Source organism: Dasypus novemcinctus, chromosome 15, assembly GCF_030445035.2.
Source record: "Dasypus novemcinctus isolate mDasNov1 chromosome 15, mDasNov1.1.hap2, whole genome shotgun sequence".
Taxonomy (NCBI): domain Eukaryota; kingdom Metazoa; phylum Chordata; class Mammalia; order Cingulata; family Dasypodidae; genus Dasypus; species Dasypus novemcinctus.
Genome location: NC_080687.1, coordinates 61975143 through 61995570, shown reverse-complemented (window position 1 = coordinate 61995570; position 20428 = coordinate 61975143). Strand labels below are relative to the sequence as shown.

The following is a 20428-nucleotide window of genomic DNA, read 5'->3' as shown; positions in this document are numbered from 1 at the left end:
GCTTGCATTATTAAGAGGCAGATTTAGGGTCAATTATTGAAATTTCATTGAGGGAGTTTGTAGACTTCCTTGGCATAGACATGACTAAAAGTGAGACTGCCTCATAAAGTATATATCTTTTTGAGTCCCTGCTTTCAGTTCTTTGGGTATACACCTAAGAGTAGAGTGACTAGGTCATATAGTTATTCTATATTCAACTTTTTGAGGAACTGCTAAACTATTTTCCTCAGATGCTCTACCATTTTATATTTTCACCAGCAATGTAGGAGGGTTCTAATTTCTCCACAGCATTGCATATACTTATTTTCCATTTTTAAAAATAGAAGCCATTCCAAGTGGGTGTGAATTACCTTTCTCTGATAACTAATGATGTTGAGCATATTTTTGTATGCTTACTGGCCTTTTGTATATCTTCTTTGGAGAAATATTTATTTAAGTTCTTTGCCCATTTTTTATTGTGTTGTTTGTCTTTTTGTTGTTGAGTAGTAGGAGTTCTTCATATGTTCTGGATATTAAGCCCTTACCTGATACATGTTTTCCAAATATTTTCTCTTGTTATTTTAGTTGTCTTTTCACTTTCTTGATAATATCTTTTGCACAAAAGTTTTTAATTTTGATGAAGTCCAGTTTATGTTTTCTTTTTTCTTTTGTTGTTCATGCTTTTATTGTCATAACTAAGAATTCCTTTCCAAATCCATTCCCTGTCCCTCTCCTGGTCCTTGTACAGGCATTCTGTCTCAATGAACTTGTATATTCTCTGATATATTCTTTGTAGTTACCAGCATGCTTAAATTTAAAATTCTAAAGCTGTAACAATCTCATTTGCTTTGATACCAACTTAACTTAAATAATATACACAAACTATGTGTATGCACCCTTCTTTATGTAGTTCTTGTCCCATATTACATGTTTATACATTTTGAGTCCAAAACCACTGATTTATCTTGACAGTTTATGCATTTGCCTTTTAGATCCTGAAGAAAGTAAAAAATGGAGTTAAAAGCCAAAAATACAATTGTACTGGGATTTATATTTACCTCCATTGTTACCCTGTCCTGGAGATCTTTATTTCTTTATGAGTCTTCAATCTATTGGTGATTGTCTTTTTCTTTCAGCCTTCAGAATTTTCTTTAGAATCTCTTTTAGGGCTGATCTAGTGGTGATGAACTCCCCCACAGATAAACCTTTGTTTATCTGTGAATGTTTTAATCTCTCATTCATTTTTGAAAGATAGTTTGGCTAGATATAGAATTCTTGTCTGGCAGTTTCATCACAGTTTCTGATGAAAGAGCAGCACATAATCATATTGAGGCTCCTTTGTATTTGACATGTGGTTTCTCTCTTGCTACTCTCAGAATTCTCTATTTTTTTTAAAAAAGATTTAATTTTTATTTATTTCTCTCCCTTTCCCCACACCCCTGTCTGCTCTCTGTGTCCATTCACTGTGTGTTCTTCTGTGTCCGCTTGCATTTTTGTCAGCAGCACCAGGAATCTATGTCTCTTTTTGTTTGATCATCTTGCTGCATCAGCTCTCCACATGTGCAGCGCCACTCCTGGGCAGGCTGTGTTTTTTTTCATGTGGGGAGCTCTCCTCACGGGGCACGCTCCTTGCATGTGAGGTTCCCCTATGTGGGGGACACCTCTGTGTGGCACAGCACTCCTTGCGTCCATCAGCACTGTGAGTGGGCTAGCTCACCACACAGGTCAGGAGGCCCTGGGTTTAAACCCTGGATCTCCCATGTGGTAGGTGGACGCTATCAGTTGAGCCAAATCTGCTTCCCAGAATTCTCGTATTTTTTACATTGAACAGTTTGATTATTCTAATATGCTGTGTCATGGGTCTATTTGGATATATCCTGTTTCAAGTCGGTTGGGCTTACTGAATGTGTATATTCAGTTTTTCATTAAATTTGGGAAGTTTCCAGGCATTATTTCTTCAAATAGTCTCTGCCTGTTTCTCTTCTCTCCTTCTGGGACTCTCACAATGCATTTATTGTTACACTTGATGGTGTCTCACAGGCTTTGTTCACTTCATTCTGTCTTTCTTTTGCCCCTCCGACTAGATGATTTCAATTGTCAGATCTTTAAGATCACTGATTCTTTCTTCTGCCAGCTCCAATCTGATCTTGAAACCCTGTAGGGAATTAAAAATTTCTGTTACTGTAGTCTTCATCTCTGTTTCTTTCTTTTTCATAATTTCCACCACTCTAATGATATTCTCTTTGTGTTTGTCTCTCATTTTCCTGGCTTCCTTTAGTTCTTTGCCCATGTTGTCTTTTAGCACTTTGAGCATATTTAGGAGCATTTAAAAAAAACTCTCTATCTGGAATGGGTTCTGTTCCTCTTCATTGATGGTTTCTAATACTTTTATCTTCTTCTTTACCTGGGCCATCTCTTCCTGTTACTTTGTATGTTTTGCAATCTTTTGTTGAAACCTGGACCTTTTGATATTTCAATGTCATTTTGTACTCTGAGGCATCTTTTCCTGAAGCTTGAATTCAGCTACCATTATTACAGAGCTTTCCTTGAACGCCAGGAACTAACAACAACCAAAAAAAAAAAACCAAACCAAAAAACCCCAAAAACCCAAAACAAAAACAGTGGAGGTGGGAAAAAACAAAACAACAAAACATGTTTCTCAGTCTTTGACCTGTTTTAGTGTTTGCCTTTTAGGGCTTATCTATACAATGAGTTTAGAGAATAGTTTAAGGCCAAAGGGTGAGGGCTGCCCTGACAGCACAAGTGTCTTGTCTTTGGCATGACACTGGGAATTCCCTCCAATGTCCTCTCTTCCATAGGAAACAATTTACTTATGGTCCTGGGCACTGTACTGTATAGTCTACAGCCAACAATTCGTTGCTCCAGCCAGTCAGTTGATTGCTGTAGCACATTGTTCCATATAAGAGATTGGTGAACTGCTTCAGGGCAAGTTCTGGGTTCTGGGAGGGATGTCCTTCATTCTTCCTCCAGACAGATTGGGCCAGACATACATTCTCCTAGCAAGTGCCCAAGGGTTACCCTGCTCTGTCTGGAACTAGGACCAGGGATCTGCACTGGGAGCACAGGTCGGCACTGAACTGAGTTGGTGAGAGGTTGAGGACATGTCAGTTAGGGCCCAGGAGGTCCTGATGCTTGGAAGTAGCCTTTTCTTTATTCAGTGCTTGTCCTGCTACCACAGTCCTTAACTGTTTTCTAGAGCTTTGAGAGAGCTATATCTGCCAGTTCTTTCTGGTTGTTCAAAGCTTCAGTGGTGGAACAGAGCCCTGAACTGTCTCACTCCACCGTCTAGATGGGGGCTAGAATTACTTCATTTTTTGATGTAAGGTTTAATTTGATGAATAATATTCAAGGCTGTAACTTAATTCATGTTTCAGTATGACAAAGCCTCTTATTGCTGCTGAGTAGTTAATTGTAACCTGAGTTTATTAAGCATTTCAATAACTAGCTTTTTACTAGAGAATTCAGCCTTCATTCCCTTGCCTGTCTGCTGTGCTGACGTGCCAGCTCTCACCTCTGTGTTACTTGGTCTGATTTTTGCTCGTGTTCCAAGTAGTGCTGGGGAAAAATCAAAATCACCAAGCTGGTGGCGTTGTATAATTCCCTGAGCCCATAGTGTCACCTGGCAATTCCTTTAAGTATTCCTACTTGGTTCCTATTCTTATTCTCACAGTGACAAAATTTTACTGCTGTTCTTATCCTCAGTTCATCTCCTTACTTTTCTATCAGCATTATTGTAGTAAAATAAGAGCCCAAGGAAAGCTTTAAGAATGGATAAGATTACCTGCATATTTTCTTCACAAATGATTATTGAAGTTGGATTTCTGATGAAAGTTTACCTACATTTTATAGTCACAAAATGTAGGGGTGATCCTTCACATATTATGTGATTTAGTAGTTTAGGCATAAAATAGAGATTGAATTGGCTCTACTAATAAATATAAAAAGCAATGTTATCTGATGTAAACCGAATTGTGACTCAACTTTCTTTATGGAATATGTATAATTCAAATGCAAATCTAAATATATTTTAGCCACCCTGTTCCTTAGGAGTTACCTTCAAATGCTTTTAAATTATTATAATTATTATATCTTAAGAATAGAATCCAGGTACTTTGGGGAATAGTTGTAATGATTAACTCCATTATCACTGGTTGATTCATGTCCCATGCTAAAGAGAAACACTGCTTAAGTCACCTTTTTTTTTCTTTTGGAGTTATTTTATCATTTTATTTGATAATCAGCTTCTGGTTTTCATCCCCATTGACTGCCTGTAGGTTTCTGAAAGTGATGACAAAGACACATGTAACTAGTTTACAAAGTTTGGTGACTGTCATTCTCATGTTTTCTGGATAGCTGTACATGGATTCCGTATGGAACATTACGTAGTCCTTTAGCCAAGATCCTTTGTGGAAGCCTGGTATCAGTGCACGTACTTGGCTCCCGTCTCCTTCATGAAAAATTTCTGCTGAGGGGTGCCCTTTTTGAAGCCCAATGTATGTGTGGGCTTGAGAATGCTGCTGGTCTACTCCCTGGTCACCACCTCATTGGTGGTAGAATGGCCCTTCTTCTCACCAGTCTTCTACATAGAAACCTTTCTGCCAGGACCAGGTTGGAAAGGAAGTATGCGAAGGATTATACTAAGTCATCTTTGATGAAACTATTTTTCTAAGCTTATTATTTGCCAGAAAACTTACTTATTTTCAAAAACTTGAATATTCACCTGCATATTCTTAAAATGTAGGTTCTGATCCATTTAGTCTGGGGTAGGCCTGAGATTCTGCATCTCTAATAGGCACACCAGATGATGATGATGTTGCTGGTCTGTGGAATGCACTTTGAATTTTAAGTGCCTAGCATATTGGTTCCCCACCTTGACTGTGCATTGGCCAGTTCCATTGGCAGAGGACACAGGGACTTTGGTGCCATATTATAAAAAGAAAAAGAATTGAGATTGCCAAGGTTCGTGGCCTCAGGATAAACTGATTTGCACCATCATATGCTCAAGTTCAGAGAAATTGGATAGCTGTCTTTTTTATTGAAAGTCTTCTTTAAAGTAGGCAGAGATACTTTCTGGAACTAGCAAGCCAAAGTGAGAGTGGTGAGACTATTTGGTTGACAGGCAGCACTTCCAGGTATCTTCCCAAGAGCTTTTGGCTGATAAATTTTAAAACCACCAAATATTGGATCCTTCATATTTAATAGTTGGCCTTTTAGTTTATCTTCCTCCTCTCACATTTAGCTATAATCTGCAAGAAAAAGCGAGAAAGCTCTTTAACACTGCCTGCAAGTTGCTGGTCACAGCCCTGAGCAAAATTTCACTCATTTTCAGAGTTAGGATTTTGATCTTATGCAGGGATTTTGTAATAAGTCCCTTTATTAGTCTTGCTTTTCTTTAAAGAACTCACTTTTATTTATGACAGTTCTTGACTCAGTACACTCAAAACAGCTTTGCAGGAGCAGTATACAATTCCATATTTATTGCTATTTTAATTTTCTGTTATGCAAAGTATTACCTCTACATGTGGGAGTTACCACATTAGAAATTGCATCAATTTTTTTTTTTAGATATTCCTAAATAATACAAAAATGTAGGTCATTTTGGGAGGGAGAAGATCCTAGGGTAGTATAACATATAGTTTAATGAGGATTTAGACTTTTGCATAATAAAAAAAGATTCAATATGTAAGAGAAAAATCTAGAGGATCATACAATTTCTGTTAATTAGAGTGTATATATACATGCACACAAAACACTTTTTAAAGGACATATATACACACACATATATTAAACACATTAGAAAAGCACTTTTTAAAAGAGAGGGATAAGAGTGAGTGGGGATGTGGGATGATGAAGAAAATAGTAAAATAATAAAATTAAATGAAAGAGGGCTCATATTGAATGATAAAAACTTGCTATTAAGTGAATGATGAACTTAACTCTGCGTACCTGATATTTTGCTCCTAACCCTACGCCAACTACTGCTTTCCCTGAAAAAAGAGCAATCCATCCTCACGAAATGATAGGGAAATAGGTTACTGGATTAGTGTTTTGGTCAGGAAAATGAAATGAAAGACCCATAATGCCCTTTGGACTAGTGTTAAAATATTCATGGTGGCCTCATATTATCCTTCACATAATCTCTCTTTAGAATTCATAATGAAGATAGAAGGAGGGTTTGACCTCATAGAAGTGTATAATTGTATTTATATATAAAACAGTAAAATATTGGGAGGAGGTAGAACACTGCTGTACTTTTGGGGCCAGAGGAAAATGAGAGCCTCTTTTCTTCCCTCCTTTTCTCATTCCAGGGATAGAGCATCCTAATACTGGAGTGTCAGCAGTGGTGGTGGCTGCTTTGGTTGGACGAGTGATGGGAGGCCAGAAAAGGAGACAAGACTATTAGCGTGACAGTGAGAAGAGATCTTTCAGAAATTGCTCTATGATCAATTTGCTTCATTGTCACTATTTACTCCTTAGCCCCTGGAGTTTATGTTCACTAAGGATATTCCATTAGATTATCAAATTTGTTGACATCCTTGTCTTATTGGAGCTCTTCACTACATCTCTTTCTTCTTGAAATTCTCTTACCTTGTTTTCCACAAGGTACTCATTTCTGTTTTCCCTCCCTTTTCACTAGATATAACTTTTTTAAAAAAATTTCTTGATTCCTCTTTCTTTCATTGTCCTTTAAATATTGATGTTTAATGTTTAATGGTTGTATTTCTTTTCACTTTTTCTTAAAGGGCTTATCCATATCCTAGAACAGTAATTTCGGTTACTACTATGTGTACTCAACTCCCCAAACCATATTTTTGTTTTTTTAAAACAGTTGTGGTAATATATATACAATATTACCCATTTTAACCATATATGTGTATACAATACAGTAACATAAATTACATTCACAGTATTCTCAGCTACCATCACCACCATCCATTACCAAATCTTTTGCATTACCCCAAACAAAAACTCTTTATCCATTAAGCAATAACTTCCCATTCTCCTTCCCTGCTCCCTGGCCCAGCCCCTGCTCACCTATATTCTACTTTCTGATTCCATAAATCCCAAACCATATTTTAAGATCAAATATTTCTCAAGGGCTCCAAACCTTAGTTATACTATTTGTGGACATCTAGATATGAACTTCTTAAACTCCATTAACTATAAAACAGTTTATCTTTATACTCCAAACTAATGACTTTTCTTTATTCTTTATTGTATAGTGTTGTGGTAGCCAGTCTCAAAAATGCCTCAATGATTCTCACCTTCTCATGGTCACTCCTTTGTACCTAGAAATTGTACTTACTTAACTGGGTGATCTAACTAAGGAGACTTCCAGGCAGAGTATTAAAGTGCTTCCTACCTTCTTGCTGATTATAGTAAAATGTGAGAGTAGAGAGATAAAATAAATTATGGACTGTTAAAATGAAGGAGCGAGGAATTGAGGATTTTGAGAATTAACAGCCTTCTTAGTTAGTAAATAATGCTAGAATTAAAAAATTGCTTTCAGCAAAAATCGAATTCAGAGCACTGTCAGGAAAACAAGGTCTAAAGATAAAACTGTAAGTGTGGCTGTGAAAATCCTTTAAGACCTTGAAAAGATTTAAAGTCGTGCCTTAGATAACTGTTTAGTCTAGCAACAGGGTTTCTAGAAAATATAAGGGTGTTGTTTGGCAGTCATGACAGCAAAAGCCCAAGGTAAAAAGGGCTTATTCTGAAGGGATTTGTGGTACAGCTTTGGTTTAATGGAATGAAATTTAATAAATTTAATAGAAGACTCAGTATTTTTGAAAGAATTGTTGCGTAAGTACTGTCTGCTTAGACTGAAAGGAACAGAGAATTACAAAATTGAAAGAGAACCCTTAGTTCCCCAGACTATTAGAGACACGAAGCAGACTGAGAAAATGATATAATTACAAACACACTAATTTTCATGGAAAAGAGAAGATGACTTTTAGTGTGGAACCAAGAGTTTAGAGGGCAGAGTCAACAGCCATGAAGATTTATTCCCAGGTCTTGAGTCCTAATCAAGGTTCTGCCAATCAGGATTCTGCAAGATTTCAGAATTGTTATGGATCAGTAACAACTCTGTGCCACTGATTTCTTCAACACTTAAATTGGAATATCTACAGTGGTTATCCTGTACTTGTCCCACCACTGTATAGTAAGTGTGTGTGTGTGTATATTTCACTTGTTTCTTTATTTCACAGGCCTTCAAGGGGCTGTATTTAAGGAATTATACCTGAGTTACCTCACACCTGGATCTGATTTAGATGATGAGATTCTGGACTTTGAGCTGACCTTGTAAAAGGATGAGAATTTGGGGTCCCTGGGAGGAGGCAGTATATTTTGCATGTGGGAGGGGCATGAATCTGAGTGGCAGAGAACCCAGACTTTGATAGCCAGTCTCCAAGGTGGTCACCAATAATTATTATTGCCTCCTGGTATTTACCTTCTTGTGTAGTCCCCCCTACCTTGAATAGGGCTGCCCTATGGAACCAATAGGATATTGAGAAGAGAATGGAGTGTGACTTCAAGAGCTAGGTTATAAAAGACATTGCTGCTTCCATCTTGCTCTCCTTGAATGACTTGCTTTGGGAGAAGCCAGCTGTTATGTGTAGTAACCTTATGGAGAGTTCCATTTGGTAAAGAACTGAGGCTTCCTGAACAACCAGCATTGATTTCCCAGCCACATGAGCGAATCATCTTGAAAGCAGCCCCCCACCCCCCAAGTACCCATAAAGCTTCCACATGACTGCCTGCATCCCCAGCTGTTTAACTGTTACCATATGAGACACCCTCTAGGCTGCTCCTGAATTCCTGACCCTCAGAAACTTTGTGAGATAATAAATGCCTGTTGCTTTAAGCTGCTAAGTTTTGAGGAAATTTGTTGCGTAGCAATAGATAACTAATACAGGTACTAAAACGAACTAATGTCAACCTGAATGTGTTCGTAGATTTCTTTTTTTTTTTTTTTTCCCCTCCCCTCCCCTGGTTGTCTGTTCTTGGTGTCTATTTGCTGCGTCTTGTTTCTTTGTCCGCTTCTGTTGTCGTCAGCGGCACGGGAAGTGTGGGCGGCGCCATTCCTGGGCAGGCTGCACTTTCTTTTCACACTGGGCGGCTTTCCTCAGGGGCGCACTCCTTGCGCGTGGGGCTCCCCCACGCGGGGGACACCCTTGCGTGGCAGGGCACTCCTTGCGCGCATCAGCGCTGCGCATGGCCAGCTCCACACGGGTCAAGGAGGCCCGGGGTTTGAACCGCGGACCTCCCATATGGTAGACGGACGCCCTAACCACTGGGCCAAAGTCCGTTTCCCTGTTCGTAGATTTCTGTGGTGTCCTCATCCTACCTCAGTTGTTAGCAAATTGGGTTATTCCTTATTCATTAATCTCTCTATAATCTAGCCATTTTCCCTCTATCCCATACTGCCTTCTAATTGGTTCAAGGCTAAGGTGGGAAGAGGGTTGGAGAGAATATGAAAATTTTCAGCCATCCTGCTGTTTCCTGTTTATATATTGTCTGCCTTAATTCACAGAAAACTTTTAAACTAAAAGTTGCTATTAGAGAACTTTGAGGATCATCATCATCTTTGGATTGCTTTTAAGAAGCTAGTTTTTGGTTCGTCACAGTATAGGGTTTGCAGATGTTTAGAGCAGGCTTTTGATGAAGTATTTTATGTAAGTTGGACTCTTGGTGGTGACTTGAAATATTGTGTGGAACAGCTGGGCTAGGGAGAGCTGAGTTTCCTTCTCTTTGCAGAAAAAGGTGTATGCTCTTGGCAATGAGTTCCAGATCCATAAACTGGTTATTTCACAGATGATGAAAATGGGGTCAAAGTGGTTACTATTGTTTCCATGTTCCCAAAGCCAACAGTTGGTTAGTGGCAGAGCTAACTTGGAGTCTTGACTACCAGCCCAGTTAGGTGAGATTTGTTTCATTTTGTCCTTTATATTTACTTTTGCTAGTTTCAAGTGAAAATGATTATATGAAATAAAAACTAAATGCATCCTTTTTAATATGTTGAGCTGGATGTGGCTTCTTGATGTTTCAACAGATATGAAAATTTTATAATTTTATATCTTCCCTTGGGCAACTTTCTGCCTGGGTCCTTTGAAATATAAAAGAGAATAGTAATTTATCAGTGACTTTATTTAAGTTATGTGTCTGATTTTTGTACAACTTATTTTTGCTGCATAGACCAGGTGTTATTTTGTTTTTAAAGCTTTTGTTTAAGCTTATACCTAAGTGAAATATTTAAATGATATTCTGCTTTTTGATTAATATAAAGGCTTTATTTAAAACTAGACGTTAACGCATTAATTGTATTTAATTGTATTTTTTTCTTTAATCGCCAATGAGTTTAAGTAGCCACTTAGATTTTAAGATTTGTTTCTAAATACTGGGATGGGTTTTGAGGTGTATGTCATTTTATTTATTTGTCCTTATTAATCTATATGTATTTGTCAGTCAGATGAATGCTATTGTTTTTATAAAATCTATGAAGAATTTTGGCTGTCATTTCAGTAACTTTACTTTTAGTGCCACTTTGTTTTAGTAGTGTTTTAAACACTCAGAATCAAATTTAATTGGCAGAAAGATCTCTAATGATTTACTTTCTCTGTTTTGAAATGAGATTTGCTTTCTACAGGATTTAAGGTACTGATATTACCAAATCTGCTGTTCTTGTCTGCTTCTTAAAGGGCCAGTTTTGGAATTATAAATTTGAAACATTTGTAATTACTAATAATATAGATTTAGGAAATTGTGTAAGCTTAATAAAATGATCACTTTTGCTCCTCCTGGAATTTTGCTAAACTAATATTTCCCATTTCCACATAAAGTCATACCAAACCCCCTCAGTGAGCTGCTCAACCTTTAACTTGTAAGTTCCTTTAATCTTTGACCTGTTCTTATTTAAAACAAATCAAAGGTTTCAGCTTCCAAGTAGAAAGTTCACGCTGCTTTTCACTGATAGAACGTTAGGCTCACCTCTCCAAATAGTGTTAATTTTCGATATCTCTTAGTTTCCTGGCAATCAGTACTGCTTTTCTTTTGCCAAATATTCACTTGCTTTTTCTCTAAATCCCCTCTCTCTCCAAAAATGCAAGCTGCTGAATTTGAGCCTCTTCATCTTTCTTTTTCTGATTATTCCCTGCCACATTGCCATACCTCGCTGACTTTTCTTCCTATGGGGAAGAGCTGCTCAGGGCAGGAAAATAGCAACTGCCTTTCTCTAAGTGGTGGGTAGCCTCCTGGTCCATCAAAGCCAGCTGCTTGGGAAGGAGGTGAGTTTCCAAGGAAGCTCCTGGGGGCTCAGAGAGGTCCAGATGCTAGCACGCTGAGGTGGGCGAACCTGTGTTGACATGCCAGGAGGATTCCCTCATCTGAGAACCTCAACAAAGCCAAGGTGCAGAGCCCACATAGCATCATCCAAGCTCAACCCCATTAGGTGTCTTTTTTTTTTTTTTTTTTAAACCGAGTAAAGATGGAAGCCTAAGCTAATTCTGCTCACCAAACTCCTACCTCTGAAATGCCGCTAACTGTAAAATAGAGTGTCTTCAGTGTTTGTGCAGCAGTTTACATTAGTGAAAAGCGTTGATTTATGAATGGAGGATTTTGGTTTTGAAATAAGATACGAGGGCAGTGTTGGGGGTAGGGGATAGATTTCCAGTTTTTGGAGGCAGTTCCTGAAGCAGGTGCAGGGAATGAGTAATGTACCACACCTAAACTATGTGGTTTAGCCAATGAAAACTAGGCTGCTGCTCGGTCCTACAGTATGGTTTCCCTGCCTGTCAAGAGCCGGCTCAGCAACCAAACCCAGATTCCAGGTGTGGTATTCCACAGTCGTTCTGTAATTTGTAATCATAGAAACAGAGTGTTCCTCCTCTTATTTCTTTCCTGCCAACAGTTTCTGGGTGGGTGAATGTCAGTAGCTGGAGTTATTTTTAAAGAGGAGAGGTAAGGCTTGTCGTGCAAGCTGGAAAGAGGGCGTTTGTTTGTAGAGCAGAGCTGACATCAAAGTGTAGATTACTGCTCAGTGGCTAGGCACTTGTCCTGTAACAGGTAATGTTTAACGTACTAGTCACAAAGATCACAGCAACAGCGTATGTCTGGGCATAAGGTAGCACTACCATTAGTGCTCCGGAAGACTGAGAGGTTGAACATGCCCATGTATTTTTTCAAATATACGTGTGCATCTGTCTCGTTGCCTCCCTTTCTTTGCTGCCTGTGACTGGACTTTGGAGCCTGGAAGTTATATCATAAAAATTGTAACTTTTGTCTGAGAGCGTCCAGCTAAGCAAACACTTTCCACTTCTCTTCACAGGATAATATAAATGTTTTTTTGAAAGCTTGTGAACAGATTGGATTGAAAGAAGCCCAGCTTTTCCATCCTGGAGATCTACAGGATTTATCAAATCGAGTCACCATCAAGTAAGTTTCATTTGATTGTTATATATTTTGTAAACTTTGGGCTTGTAGTTTAAGTGAAAAGCTTTGCTCAGAGTTCAGGATTACTGAAAAATGTTGCTCCCTCTGTTCTCATTCAAAAATAGACTATTTCTTTTTTTTAAAGCATGGAGACAGTGATTGTGAAGCTGCCTGTAATTGAGAACATGTCATAGTGTTATTTTAAATCTCTGTATTAATTGAGATGGCAGTTTATATTTTAATGCTTGTATAATTTGGAATGTTTTTTAGTAATAGTGACATTACTCATAAAGTGAACTTATTCATTATAGCTTATGGAGTGTAAAAATTATTTTGAATTAGTTTTTTATGTATTTGGAATTGACAATTGCTAACATAAAAATTAAAGTAGGATAGTGGCAAAAGATTCTTAATATTTGTGAGGCAAGGTCACACAATATTTGTGAGGCAGTAGCATTTGTGACCCACAAGTATTGCTAACAACCTTGTTCACTTTGGTTGACTTTTAAAAATTAACTATATTTTACTATTTTAATCTTATGGATGAGAAAGTGAAAGTAAGGGTGAAAACATGCACGCAGGTGTACTCTTGGATTTTAGATGGAAAATGGTGTTTGTGTGCGAGTATATGTTTCCAGGAAGTCTGGTTTTCAGTTCTTGGGTGACTTTTTTCCTATAAATCTAATTGGCCTCCAGGGAAATAGTAATAAACTCTGGTTACAAGATAAATGTGCCTGGAAAATTATTTAATTTTGTAATAATGACTATCTCCTTATCATCATGGCTCTTAAACGTAATGTACCTCTAACCCATTAGCATTTTTTTTCCAAGGGAGAAAATAAATACCTTATTTTGACCATAGAAATAATGGGAAATGGAAAATTTAGTTTCTACCATTTCAGACAAAGATTTAGTTTATGTGGTTGATACCCCAGTGTTATAGCTTTAATGGCTATTAAAAATTTAACTGTAAATTCTTACATATGACCAACGTTTTTTTTTCTAAAGGAGAATAACCCTCTATATAAATATCTTTGATAGGATTCATTGTCTTCTAGCAGAACAACCTAAAAACTTAGGTGAAATTAGTTTTTTTAAAAAGTCTAATATATATATTTAAAAAGAAATTGCTTTGAATCTATGTACTTCTATTTATGTTGAATAAGTATTTCTAAACTCCACTGCAGTGATGAGTCTACCAGTATTTCTGATTAATAGTAAGATAGTTGCGAGGTACTAAATTTTGTCACCAAAATGAAACTGTTCGCTTCTTCCATATTTCCATGAAACATAAATATTTGGGTGAATTGGCTTTATTTGTCCTAAACTAAATATTCTCATGAGACCTTTCTGGTGGTCAAAGAAGCTTTTGACTTTGAACACCTTCTTTTCGTTGGCACTGTCTTCTAAGAGTAAACTTGCTTTCCCCCTAAAATCATACTCTGCCTATGTTTGAGTAGGTTGTGGGCTAGGAGAACATGTTTGTTGGCTGCTAATTCCAAAAGTGCTGTACAAAGCTTGCCTACAGCCTGTCTTATGTGAGGTTGTACCTAAAGTGTTAAAAATCAGCAGCTGTGCTCTCAGCCTGCAGTGAAATTAAATTACTTACAAACTGAAACCAAGAGGTCACGTAGTTAACAGCAGTATTAAGTAGCAGAACAACTTGTTTCAGTGGAAACCACAAGTCCATAAAAGTAAGGTGTGCCTCAGTAGTACTAGAGAACAGGCCTGACTGAGAATCTTGACTGGCCTTCAGAACAGTTCCTCTGCTAATTCACGTTTTTTTGGGAATTAATAGCAAATGGATTGTGAGAGCCTCCCAGTATGAGAAACGAGGAAGAGGAGAAATGGCTTATTTTAAAAAATATTGGCCACAGTTCTTAAGTCTTGAAATAACATTTTAAAAAAAGGTAGCAGGTTTAAAAGAAAGCAGATAATTGCTTACAGATGAATAGTAATGCCTTTCTTAGTTTTTAGATTTTGTTCTTTTTTAATGTGGAGACTCCTGGAGGTAAAAAATCTTGTCCTATCATTATTGCAGATAAAAGTACTTGCTGTGGAGTAAACCAGTGGTTCTCACCTTGTGGTGATTTTGCTCTCCAGGGGACATTTGGCAATGTTGGTTGACACAAATCGGGGAGAGGTTGCTATTGGCCAGGGATGTTGTTAAGCACCCTTCAATGCACAAGACAGCACCCCACAAAAAGAATTGTCCAGGCCAAAACGTCAATAATGCTGAGGTTGAGAAGCCATGGTTTAGACAGGGAATTCCTTACTTACTTTCTCTCACTATAGTAATTGGTGAAGAAGATCTATTATTTATTAACATATAATAATATATGTATTTCCATGTTCTATGTTTTTGTGTATTTAAATGAAGGCTCATTTGTAATTTGTATGAGAATGCAGTAATAGGTATGAGTACTTTGAGGATATTTTGGTCGTTGGTATGCATTAAATTTAGCAAAAAGGTGACGAACTATTTGTTTTAAATACCTCATCCCAACTCAACTGCTAAGACTGCATCTAACAGTTTTATGGACCTGGTATTGGCTGTGTTGCAAGTACAATCCATGTACTTGCATGGATTATATGGTATACTATATATCCATGGTTATATGGTATACTAAGAACAAATAGGAAAGGACAGCTAATTCCCTCCTTGTTGGCCAATGCTGGTTGTGTTTTTGTTACTGCACAGCAGTGATAAATATATCATTGGCATACAGCGTCCAGAAGAGTTTTGTTTGTTAAGAATGAGTGGCAGGAGCAGAAGCAGTTAATGTAAAGTATAATTGCTCCTGAATTATTTCAATAATCTGGACCTAACTTCAAAAACTTTATTTTCTAGTAAGTTGGGATTTATAATTTACGTTGCAATAATAACCTTTTACTGGTCAAACAGAACTAGGGTACTCTTTGTATTTCTGTAATTATGCATATTAATATGTGATCTAATTATCTAACAATTCTGCTTTTTTAAATAGAGGTAATAGTTTCAATTTTTCTAAGTATATTTATCTCTTTTATTTTAGAATTTCGTATATCCAGGAGCTCAGTTGATATTTTAATGGATGGATAGGGACTAGTTTTGCGTTTTTTCTTCCTAAAAGGTTAACAAATTTAGGATTTGGTAGATGAGTGTTGAACCTATCCTAGTGTAGATGTTTACTGAGGCAGAACTTATAGTTTCTCTGCACCAATGAAAATTTGGTGAATAGTTGTTATTAACCATTTACTAAATATCCATACTTAAATTAGAGAACACGTATTTCACAGAGAAGAGGTAGCTTGCCTGCACAAGACTGTCTGTGCACGGGTTCTATAAAAGGTCTGTAGGGGAGAACAAGGCATGGTGGCCCCAACACCATGGCACAGCACACTGGAGAGTTCCTAAAGCAAGTGCCATGGTCTTTGTAGACCCTCTGATCATTAAGGGAGGCAGAGCAGTTGATTGCTGTAGAAAGCAATACACCAGGGTTATGTTGGAGGAATGGATGGTGCCAGAAAGGTAAGTTTTAACATTGATTTTAATTGTATATGCCCAGCAATTTGACTCAGAAACTAAGTCCTGTTTTTAAATCATTGCTCTAACCAACTTATATATTAAACTTTTTAGGCTGAGGATTTGAACAGATTGTAAACATGTTTTTTCTTTCCACCCCCTTATCCCTCTAATCCACTTTTTAGCACTTCTTCAGATACATTCTGTTCATAATATAGACTACATTACAGGAAGGCAGTTCTTTGGAACAGTGTTTTACCATCATACAAAGAAAAATTATGTTCTAGTACAGACTTATGCCTTCATTATTTAGTGTATGGTGTAAAATGTAACTTTAAATATTGATATTGACTGAGTTTTTAAAAAAAGATCTATTCATCAAATTGAGGGTATGAAAATTAAGATCTGTTATTTTGACACATGCTAGTTGCCAAAGAACAGTAGTTGGAAGCAAAATCAGTGTTGACATTTCTCCCTCAAGAAAATAAAAGAGGTTTGAAATGATATTTTAAGGATTTAGCTGTTCTCTAAAGCTTTAAAAGGGTGCTTTGCGGCAATACTGTAAAGTCATTTCTTAGGAATCAATTTCCCAGATGTCACCTTCTTTTAACAGCCTACCAAATTGGCTTTGGGGTATATGTATATATGTGTATTTATTTAAGGTTTATTCATAGTAGTAGCAATTTATCTACTTCGAATTATTTAATTTCCAACTTTTTATGATTAAAACCTGCTTTAGAACTTACATCTTTTTTTTAGCAAGTATAAAACTTTAAAATAAATCTCAACATATTACTCTTCAAAAAAGAGAAAAAGCAAACTTAATCATATTTAACCTTGGATTTGTAACTTGAGAGTGGTGTCTGCCACCTGTCATTTTAGTTACTATTTTAAAATAGCCCTTCCAAGATAGAAGAGAATAAAACAAAAAGGAGTTTTACTGCACTGTACATGCCTCTATTGTATCCATTCGTTCGAAGGTGTTAGATAATTCGTAGGAAGGAGACTTTACTGCTTCTGGGTAGCTGAGGTTTGGGGCCAGCAACAAAAATGGCCAAATTTAATTGTAAGCTTTGATTGTAAGAGTCTGCTTAGCTACAGAAAAAGGTGAATTATGAGGCAGGTCTGATACTACAGCAAGTCATAGAATAACTAGGTTTTGTCTGGTATCTCCTTTTCTTGTTCTTAATTTTAAGCTCATGGGAGTTTGCTTCCCTTGACCAGAGAGCATTTGTTTTATAACAATAGCTCCTTCAAAATATTAGAGAGATTTTCAGTGAAGAGATTCTTCTGTGTCTTTCCAGTTATTGTGTGTAGGGCTGCCTGTGTTGAATTAATCCAATTTTTAAAGTGACATGCACTATCTGTAGTCTCATCAAACTTTAGTGCTTCACCAGTAACTAGAAATGTTAGACATTTTTTTCCCGAGTTTCATGCTGTATCATTTGTGTGTGAGTGTATGTGTGTACTGTGTGTGCTTACATCTATTTCTAGAGCTACAGAGTAGAAAATAGCACTTAATCCAAGAAAGGGAAATTTTGGTTCCAGAGATGCCATTCACTTGTTTGTCATAGAAGCAGCATTGATTCAGCATCTTCTCTGTGGCATGTACTTATACAGGCATGAATAAGATAGAGGCTTCAGTGAGGTTCCCAAGTCCCCATAAATTCACAATTTAATAATTGGGATACATTGTGTTAAGTTAAATTGCAGAGAGTTCTCTGGAAACATGGAGATGAATGGTCATTTCAACTTTTAAAATCAGGAAGCACTTCTAATTGGTGGTGATGATTGTTTCTTATATGAATTTCCAAAGCACTTCTTATTTCTACATACATCTGAATTTTCACTAGACTTGAAACTGTTTGAGGGCAGTAACCATCTACTATTACTTTTATCTCCTTGGTTCCTGATACCTTAGACAGTAAATGTTTATTTGTGAATTGAATTTTAATTAGGACAATTTCCTGGAAAAAATTTCTTTGCCAAGTCTTCTCTTTTTATGTTCACTATTCAAAAAACACAGAGCAGTCATTGAACTTTTAGTTTCTGTTGCCTTTCACTTATCACACAGAATAATGATATAGTATTTAACAGCACAATGTGGCACAATATAGTTTTTTTTAAAAAGGTGTTTTTCCTCTCAGTGTGTGCATAATAAATTAAGGTTGGAACTTTGGACCTTTCAAAGTAGTTGGTGGAATATTTAATAAATCCTTATGCTAACATGCAAATGATAAATACTAATAATGATTAATTGCAAACACATTTCACTTTGACATTGAGGGATATGTTCCATGTTTATATTTATATGAAGAGTTAGAAACATTTCAGTGTTTTTATATCATGATCACCAGTCATTTTTCATCTTAGATAACAAGTCTAAAATGTGTAGTTAATATTAATACTTCTAGAAGAATGTGGTTAGATAGTTGGAATATCTTATGTAAGTTCAAGGGCAGGAACTGGTAGTGAAGGTAATTTTTTTACAAGTAATTGAAATTAATAAGCAATTTTATCAACAAGTTTATGGTGAGCTTTGCTCTTTCCAAAGTCAAACTACCTTGGTGCTTCTTACCTTTGCCTAGCATTAAACACCCCCGCCCCCCCAAAGTCATATATTATCTTTGACTTTGGCATGATAAAAACCATTTGAAGGATATGAACAAAAAGAAACTTAAGGATTTCTCAACATTCATTTCTTACATACTAATGCCAGGCTAAGTTTGTCAGCCGCCTTCCCCACGATGACCAAGAATTTCTGCAGACATATGTTAAGTGTCAATCCTGCCTTTGAGCAGAGAAGTGCCTTAGATGGCAGCAGTGTTGTCCCCATGATTGGGTTTAATCCCATTCTCTGTCACTTGCTTGCTGAGTGACCTTAGGTTACTTTTCCCCTCAAATTTAATTATATGGCAGATAATTATTTATTGCTTACTCTGTGCCAAACTGTGTGAAGACCTGGGGATATATCAGTAAACAAGGCCAATGTGATTGCTGCTCTCTCCGACCATAGAAATAATATCATTTGGGAGAAAACTACCTCACAAGGTAGAGTTCTGATGATATAAGTGACAAGTGACCTATGATATAAGTGACCTATGTAAAGGGTGCAGTGTCTGGCATATAATAATTGCTCAATAAATAGTACTTAATTATCACTGTGATCATTTTTATAATTTGGTTTTCCTTATAAAGATATGTGCCCCTTCTAGGAAAACATGGAACAAAAATTCTGGCCTCTAGCTTCTGAAAAAATTGTGACTACAGGCTTTTAAGTTTCATGAGAATTTAGGCCTTATAAGACTTCTTTCTTTACTACACTGAAAGCAGGTATTAGAACAGGTGAAGTTTTTATGATGTTTATGTCTAATCAACTTTTTACAATTTATCTCTTCTGTTAGAACAGCAGAGCTGGAAACCAGAGAACATATAGCTAAGTTATTTGCTCTTTATTTGTCTCTGTGTGAACTCTATTTTACTATTATCTTTTTGAGATGTCATGTTTTTTGGGCATAATTTTTGACATATTATGTTTCAATTTAAGTTAAATCAAGTTATGTTCACTTCCTTACTTTGCACTGTGTACTGGTTTTTCTTTATTGTTGCCTCATTTTGAAAAAAAGTACAATGTTTGTGTTCAGTAGAGACAAAATTATGACATCTGTTCTAAAACAAAAAAAACCAACCACCACATCTGCCCTGCAAAGGTCTTTCAGAGAACAGCTTCTGATCTTGCTTATCTAAAGCAAAGGATGACCATTTCACTACCAAATGACAGGTGTTTCCACTGTGAAGGAAAGGGAGTTGCACCTTTTGGGCAATCTCCCATCTGTTTTGTCCATCAAAGGTTACTGTACTAACATCATAGAATGTCTTGATTATATTATCTGAAAAACTTGTGGTTTGGGCATTTGGCACTAAAATGTAAATATAAGCACTGTCTTTAAGATCAAAGGCTTGCTTATTACCTAGTTCCAGTTTTACTTCGATAGAATGAAAGGACTAGGAAGTGCACTTTTAACATTAGCATTATAACTTGATTTTTTTCTTTTTAAAAGGTAGAGCCTGGTTATTAAAAAATGTTAAATAGGAAAGGCATAAAAGTGCTTATTGACTATGTTGTTTTTAAAAGTTTAGGTTAATGGACTGGTTGTGTTTTAGGGGTAATTTCCCTGGTGTAATTTCTGTCATGTTGAGCAGCCATCCTGGGTGTGATTGCTTGCTAATCCACTTATCCTCCATTTCTCAGAGGCTTAGACCTTCCTTAGTGGCCTCACTAAAATGGGAGGCAGGACTATGTGTCATCATTTTATTTTCTGGGAAGCTTACTGCCACCATTTAGGACACCCCTGACAAAATATGAGCAGTAAACCTAGGAAAACATGCTCTCAAAGAGTAACTGAAAAACCCTTAATTTTAACAAAAACAATAAACATATGCTTTCCATATAAATTTAAGTAATTCACATTAACATTATTTGTAAATGCAAAT

General features: G+C 36.7%; 1 protein-coding gene across 10 annotated transcripts in view; it reads left to right on the top strand.

The window, feature by feature from the left end:
* Nucleotides 1-20428, top strand: part of LMO7 (LIM domain 7) — a 231272-nt gene that overhangs the window by 123663 nt on the left and 87181 nt on the right. For 7 of the 10 annotated variants that reach the window (XM_058276567.2, XM_023584944.3, XM_058276576.2 and 4 more), the window contains exon 4: nucleotides 12326-12432. In XM_058276567.2, the coding sequence (XP_058132550.1) occupies nucleotides 12326-12432 (107 nt within the window). Of the gene's footprint in view, nucleotides 1-11344; nucleotides 11829-12325; nucleotides 12433-20428 lie in introns of those variants that run through there. The other 3 variants (XM_058276571.2, XM_058276568.2, XM_071208250.1) reach the window with 1 other exon arrangement.